At 51.5% G+C, this 6988-nt stretch overlaps 2 protein-coding genes across 2 annotated transcripts; both read right to left on the reverse strand.

Moving 5' to 3' along the window:
- Positions 1–659: 659 nt before the first annotated feature.
- Positions 660–2933, reverse strand: UCRPA7_5782 (putative mfs aflatoxin efflux protein; the record flags this gene model as incomplete). Its single annotated transcript, XM_007918326.1, has 5 exons — positions 660–1905; positions 1959–2095; positions 2207–2240; positions 2365–2612; positions 2685–2933. The coding sequence occupies 5 exons, from the start codon at positions 2931–2933 to the stop codon at positions 660–662; spliced, it is 1914 nt and encodes a 637-aa protein (XP_007916517.1).
- Positions 2934–4081: 1148 nt separating this feature from the next.
- On the reverse strand, positions 4082–6392 carry UCRPA7_5783 (putative fungal specific transcription factor domain-containing protein; the record flags this gene model as incomplete). The annotated part of the gene is made up of 4 exons (XM_007918327.1): positions 4082–5299; positions 5354–5818; positions 5887–6156; positions 6252–6392. The coding sequence occupies 4 exons, from the start codon at positions 6390–6392 to the stop codon at positions 4082–4084; spliced, it is 2094 nt and encodes a 697-aa protein (XP_007916518.1).
- Positions 6393–6988: the final 596 nt, after the last annotated feature.

Raw genomic sequence — 6988 nt, forward strand, 5'->3', positions numbered from 1 at the left:
GCCATTGATCTGGGCTCTTCTATGTGCGCTTTCCATTGCTTCGTTGTTGCCACGTCGGCCCTCGATACGAGCGTCCTGCTTCTTTTGAGCTGACATGCGCCAACAGGTGACGATGCCTGCGGTGAGGCACACGAGAAGCACGGCAGAAAATGTGATGGCGAGGGTCGTTCCGGTGGTACCCATAGTGCTCGTGTTCGATGGATGGAACAGTGAAATGTCCCTGGAGCTGTCTAGTCGGAGTCTGGTTTCGCGGGATAATGGCCTTGTTTAAAGCGGGAGATGCGAAGGCTTAAGTCTCCAGATACTGAGAGGACGAAGCAATGCACTTTGCGGACATTGTAAGGAATTCGTGGCCACGACCATCAATATAGCTGCAGAGAGTTATATTTTTTGCTAGTATGATTGTGATGCACCCATCTAGCCAGTCACATCGGTGTTTGCAGACTATGGAGCTCATGATGGACGTCAAGAATACGTGAGTCACTCACGAAGCACATAGATATGGATGATTATATACTCATTGATCTATAGTCAAGTTGTGATTGTCCTCTGTCATCATGCCATGACCCAGCCGTCTATCCCTTACCATAAAAACAGTAATACACACGTACTCCTTTCACATATGCTCGAACCGGAGAGGGGTATGCTGCCTACCAAAATCATGCTTTCATCTCCTTCAACTCCTTCTCTGGATCACCAGTGACAGTCTGGTCATCAGATTTTGCTGACACAGGCCTGGCCTCCTTCTCGGCATCTTGAGATAAACGCTGAGAAGCGGTCTTAGACTGCGCCTTTGTCTCCTCGAGATCGGTCTCGCGACCCGCCTGGGTCTCAGTCTCGAGCTCCGATTCCTTGCCGGCGGCGGTGCCCTCCTCAGCAGCATGGCCCTGCTTGTTCTTCTTTTCCTTGACGCTTCGCCACTCGAGGGCGAGCGCGCCAAAGATTGTTAGGCAGGTCAGAATCAAGGCGACCTGGAAGACTCTTCGCAACGCCTCGTTGTAAGCATCTAGTACGCGAGGCTTGACTGAGTCGGGGAGGTTCGTGATGGTTGTGGCGCCATTGTTCAGAATGAATGACGCATCGAGTCCAGGAATACCCTTCAATCCTGATAGCAACCGGTTGTTCAAGACGTTCTGGCCGACGGAAATGAAGACAGCACCGCCAAGCAATTGAGAAAAGAACATAAGCGAGGTGCCGATCGGGACATCACGCGTTGGGAGGACGGTTTGAGCTGCCAGGTTAGGGGCTTGGAATGTGCAGCCCATACCTAAGCCGTAGATGAACTGATATCCGACCCACTTCGCTTGTCCGGTATTGACTTGGAGTGTTGTCAAAAGTCCAGCACCGATGCACAGCAGACATACGCCGAATTGCATGAACGGCGTGTAATAGCCCACTTTTGAGACGAGGACACCAGTAACCATTGATGCCACAACCATCGGTAGAACCATAGGAAGCAGTCTAATGCCGGAATCGACAGCAGATACACCCTTAATGGCTTGGAACCAGATGGGAAGATAGTAAACAAAGATCATCATCTGCGACCCGATGCAAAGGGTAGACCAGAAGCCAGCCATAATACTGCGCTGCAGGAAAATCCGAGAAGGGACAGTCGCCGTATTGGGCATGAAGATCTGAACTAGCACGAAGCTAATGAGAAGCACACCGCCGAGCACCAAGAGCAAAATGATGCGCCAGTTGCTCCAAGAGTACTCAAGACCTCCCCATTGGAGGGCAAGGAGCAGACAAACGGAACCGGGGATGAAGACGGAGGTTCCCACAGCATCGAGCTGTGACAGCTTCGCTTTGGCAGAAAGATGAGTCGTGTCTCGATCAGGGATATGGAGGAGGAAGGCGATAAAAAGCATCGCAATCCCGCCGAAGGGCAAGTTGATATAAAAACACCTGCAATATGTTAGTTCTGATGAGCTGGGAGCAATTACAGGAGCCCTAAGTACCATCTCCAAGTCACTTTTGATGTGAAAGCGCCTCCAAGAAGAGGACCAATGACCGATGCAAGTCCAAAGACGGCCCCAAAAATGCCCTGGAACAAGGGACGTTTGTGCAGTGGGACAGCATAGACGATGATAACAATCTAGAGCGATGTTGATTAGCGTTGCCAAGGATAGCCGCAAAGCTTGGCGCCATGTGGGAATGGGGACCTGAGACCCAATGACGTGAGCCTTGAATCGTATAATTGACTTACAGCACCGGAGAAGATGCCAGCAGATCCAACACCGCTATTAAGTTCTCATTAGCAAGGATTTTCGATTGGATGTGAACTGGTTGAAGATGAATAGAGTGCTGACAGGGAGAAGGGGGTCGATCCTTGGGCTGGGATTCTTGACGGGAATCTATACTTACGCTATTGCCCGGCCTATAATAAATGCAATCGAATTCGGGGCGGCGCCACAAATGGCAGAGCCAATTTCGAACAAAGCGACAGTCGACAAGAACACAAGCTTCACACTGTAAAACGTGTAGAGCTTGCCAAAGAGCAGCTGAAAGGCGCAGGTAGCCAGCAGATACGCGCTACCGTACCAGCCAATGTCCGTGACAGAGTGGAAGTCATCTGTGATCTGAGGAATGGCAGTAGAAATAATTAATCGATCCTAGAATGGACGTTAGTTTTGCATTATGCCTTCACGAGAAGTTCTTTGTCCCAACGAGGAGGGTCAACATACTAGGGCGACCAAAAACATGCTCACGAAGACGGAGGTCATGAGAAGGGCCAGTTTCAGTCCAGATGGGTAGACGATATCCTCAGTTGCCGTTGTTCTCGTGGGCGCGAGCCCCTCTGGCTGTGCCTCAGCACCATTCTCGCCCTTGGTCGCATTCGGGTCTGGGTGAGGCGCAGACGTGATCGATCCGTCTGCAACGACATTGGTCGCCGCCTCCTCTTTCTTGCCTCGCTTGAAAAAGTTCTTCACCATCTTGCTAACAGCGCTGTGATGGACCAGTTGGGATGCTGGTTTGCTAGAGGTCGGGTGCCTGGTTGGCCCTGTTTGTGTCGCGGGGCAGCTGATTGTGGTATTAAGAGAAAGTGATATGCGGATGAGATCGATGCCGATTAGTGGTGCTTGTTTGGACGGGAAAAATTACAGCGAGTCACCAATTCCATCGCTGATCACACCAAAGTAGATAATAGGGAAAGACAAAATTGACAGACAGCAGAAAAATGCTACTGTAGGGCATCTCTGGCGACAGTTTGGTTTAAAAAGCGAGCCTCCTTCTACCTCCATGGACTTGAGCCCCGGCCTGGACTAGTTAAGCCCGCCTTGTTGTTCTAGATGTCGGGCTCTGTCGGACCCCGATCTCATTTCCAGCAGCCATCCTGAGTGGTCGGCGCAGCCCTCCCCACACGGCACAGCACCCTACACGGAACAAATAGCCTGCGACAACCGACCTGACGGATCGGCCTATTGCTCTCGAGCTCGGCCGTCGAATCGTTTCGCAGGGGAGCATCAGTGCTGCATCCTTTGACGTCGGGTTAAGGCATGTCGGGATTCAAACGACCCTGAAAAAGCTGCAGCCTGGGTGGGTTTTCGTGCCGTCGACGTAATCACTATTTGATGTGACGCCTATGAGTCAATTGCCCGTTCGTTTTACGCTTTCGGTTGGACCTTATCAGATGGCCGAAGTCCGGGCAAATTCCCGTGTTTGCAAGATGGCGCTTTTAGCCGTCACATTTTCTGGCGTCTGCAGGATCGGGTCAGCAATCTCTCCTGCCGGCGGCGTCAATTGAGGTGACTCAGAGTCACTGCGTGACTATCCCGGTGGAGGGCTGAACGGGTCACCACGAGGACGTGGAGCATTCGTTGAACAAGTGTTGATTTTTCTAAATTCACGATTTACGTACCTCCTCGTATGCGCCTACCGCGCACCACAGCCTTGTGGTGCTCTATAGTCCCATAGTTCCAAATCCATATAACTCGCTCGCCGTATCGTACATCGTGATATCATCATACCGCCTTGCAGACTCAGGCGATGTCTGTCGTGAGAGGAGATACATAGTAGTACAAGACACATTCCATAGTGTCGGACGGTTGTCATGAAGGGAGACAATGACTCAAAACTCCTTTCACCACTCTGGTTGCGGCCCTGGCCCGAAGGGAAATGCCTGCGCAGCCATTCCTTGAACACCTGCGCCTGTAGCGGGGACCATGTTGCCCCACATGTCGAAGTCCAGCGTGTTGAAGTCGAGATATGGGACGAACTGATCAAAGCTAGCATCGGTGCCAGTGGCATCCATCGGCCGGAGGCTGGCAAGATCGCTTCCCGAATCCTCGCTCTTCATGTCGTCTTGAGGCATGCTATTTCTCAACGCCTGAATATAAGCAGGTGTTTCGGGAACCTGCCCAAGCCGATTTCGAAGAACTTCTTCTCGTTTCTTCCATGCCTTGAGGACGAATGTTGCAAGATGTGAGTACGACTTCTGCGACGTATCAAAAAGTTCGGAGTGATAAGTGTAGACGTCTTCAATCGTTTCCCATGCTTTCTCCACGAGCGAGCCGCTAGTGCGGAAACATAGTTGCCCAACCATATAGACAAATATATCGAGCTGGAAATGTAGACGCATGAACCAGACGAATCCCGGGTGGTGTGCCGATTTGTACTGATCAACGCCGTGCTCAACAGAATTCACAGCAATCCTAAATGCGTTGTCCTTGTGCGAGTTGACCTCGTCGTGCCAATCCATATGTTGGCCCGCCGGAGCGACCAGTTCTAGGAGCTTGTCGATAATGTGATGCCTCATTTGCTTAGCCATGGCGTGGAGAGCACCCGCGGACGGATCGCAATACTGATCGAGTAAAGCATCGAGCTCCGCCGCGAGGCCTTGGATGATACGCCGGTATTCCTGAATGCGCTCGTTGTGTTCTCCGTCTGTACCCTTCAAAGCTTCAAGTTCATTCATGAGGAGCAGAGCCTCGAGACCAGGGCTCTGGACTAAGAACTTGGCGACCTTGTAGGTCAGCATGACGAGAATCATTTCCGTGGGTCCCTCCCGGTCGACGATGGATTCTGTTGCAGAAGGATATAGATCGACATCATTGATATTCTTGGGTTCCTTCGTATCCCAGCTGCGCGGTAGAAGTGAGTGGCTTAGGCCAGAAAGCATCGCATACTTGGCATCAACCATAATGATCTGCCACCAGAGCCGCCTCCTCATCTCGGTCTCGAAAGGCGATAGACCAAGGAGCTCCCCGTCGCGATGGAGACCCATCTTCTGAGCAACACGGATAACAATACCATTCAGAATCCACGCTGCATGGCGATTGTAGCGCCCCTGTAAAGAGATCTGGCCCACGTGTCAATAAATGCAATTCGGGTCAACCAATGATATGTGACTCACCAGGTAGATCACCAATGCCTGGAGCGTGAAAAGATCGTGCGATTTCAGAAATCCTATACGGATTAGAGAGAGCCGTACGCCCGTAGAAAACCTGTGAAGAGCCTTTTCTCTCGAATAGCCCAGCATTTCTTGGCACTCTTCTGGGGACAAGGCTACGGTGGCAAGAGTGTAAATAGAGAAGAGAAGAGCCTCAACATTCTTGGGTAACCTCTGGGTGCCACTCGTAGCTTCGACAAAGTACGGTTGAAGAGTAGGCACGTGGATAATCTTGGTTAAGGGGTTCACCCTATCAAGATAGATTTGCCAAAGACGGAAGATGTGACCAGGATCGGGTTGTAGGTCGTCCACATTAGTTTCTGGCGAATCTCCTCCCATAATCAAGTCGGAATTGTCATCCGGCGTCATGTAGTCTGAGCTTGGCTCGTCATCATTGTCATCATCGATAATCTCTCGCATAGCCTTCAACTATATGATTGCAATAATGTTAGATACAGTCACACAATGACAGCAATTCGTGACACTCTTCAACTTACTTCATCATAAATAGTTCCAAGAATGAATGAGTCCATGAAGCGGGTTGAGCCGTCCTCGACGACAAGCTTCCCCGCAGGATTCCATTTGAGATATGGGTCCTCGAAGACTGGGATTTGGAGCGGCTTGGGGGATGGCGGGGTCTCAGGTTTCGCAGTTGCGTATTCCTTCAACAACTCTTCACATCGCGCAAGGCGCTCTTGTAAATCTTGGTTCGGTCGCCTTCTCTTGCGCGCTGGAGCCGGGGTACTGGGGGTACAGGTGACGTTGGCCTTGCGATCTTATCAGTACAATTCCACTCCAAGGTTGCGCCTTGCCGCCTTCTTCATATAGGCGCAGCAACGCAACAAAGACATGCCTAACATACCTTTACGCAATTGGCACATGGGAAGTGCCGGTCGCACTTGATCTTGCGATGCTGGCACAGCACACAGGCAAGTATGCGGGGTGCTTTGCTGGTGGTGTTGGTAGCGTGAGAAGACACACTACCCGTCGTGGACGAAGCCATGGTGGGCTTGCTGGCTACAGTGGGAGAGGTTTTTGAAGCGGAGTTCGCGGAATCGACATTACCGTCCCCGGGCTGGGCGTAAACTGCTCAAGACCATTCAGGGCCGGCCAAAGAAGTAGACGATCGGAAAAACTGGAAGAGAAAGAAGGTTTTGCGGTTGCGGAAGTGGGCTAGAAAGAGGGTGAAGAATGAATGGGGGTTTAGTAGGGCAGGTAGATTTTAGGTTTAGGGATGGATGTGCAGTATGCGACTACGCCCGCCCGCCTAGGCTTGCATGCGCGTTGCCTGAAGTGTGTGGTCTGCGCGCGCGCGACAGTGTGTGTGTTAGGTGTAAGTAAGTTAGGTAGGGGGGGAAGGATGACAAAGAAGACCAGAAAGACCAGAAGACAAGACGGCGGAAGCCTGGCGGAACGGGATCCAAGCAAATAGAAGAAGACACGATCACATTGCCGATCGAACCCAAGAGATCTGTCTAACGTAGCTTCACCCAGCCATGATGTTCCATGCATGCGTGCTGAGGAGTACTACGAATACTATCTACATTGGGTGGTAACCTTCCGGCCGCACCATTCTGCTCTGTGCAGTGAACTCTCAGC

The sequence above is a fragment of the Phaeoacremonium minimum genome (assembly GCF_000392275.1).
Source record: "Phaeoacremonium minimum UCRPA7 unplaced genomic scaffold PA7_03_scaffold_435, whole genome shotgun sequence".
Taxonomy (NCBI): Eukaryota; Fungi; Ascomycota; class Sordariomycetes; order Togniniales; family Togniniaceae; genus Phaeoacremonium; species Phaeoacremonium minimum.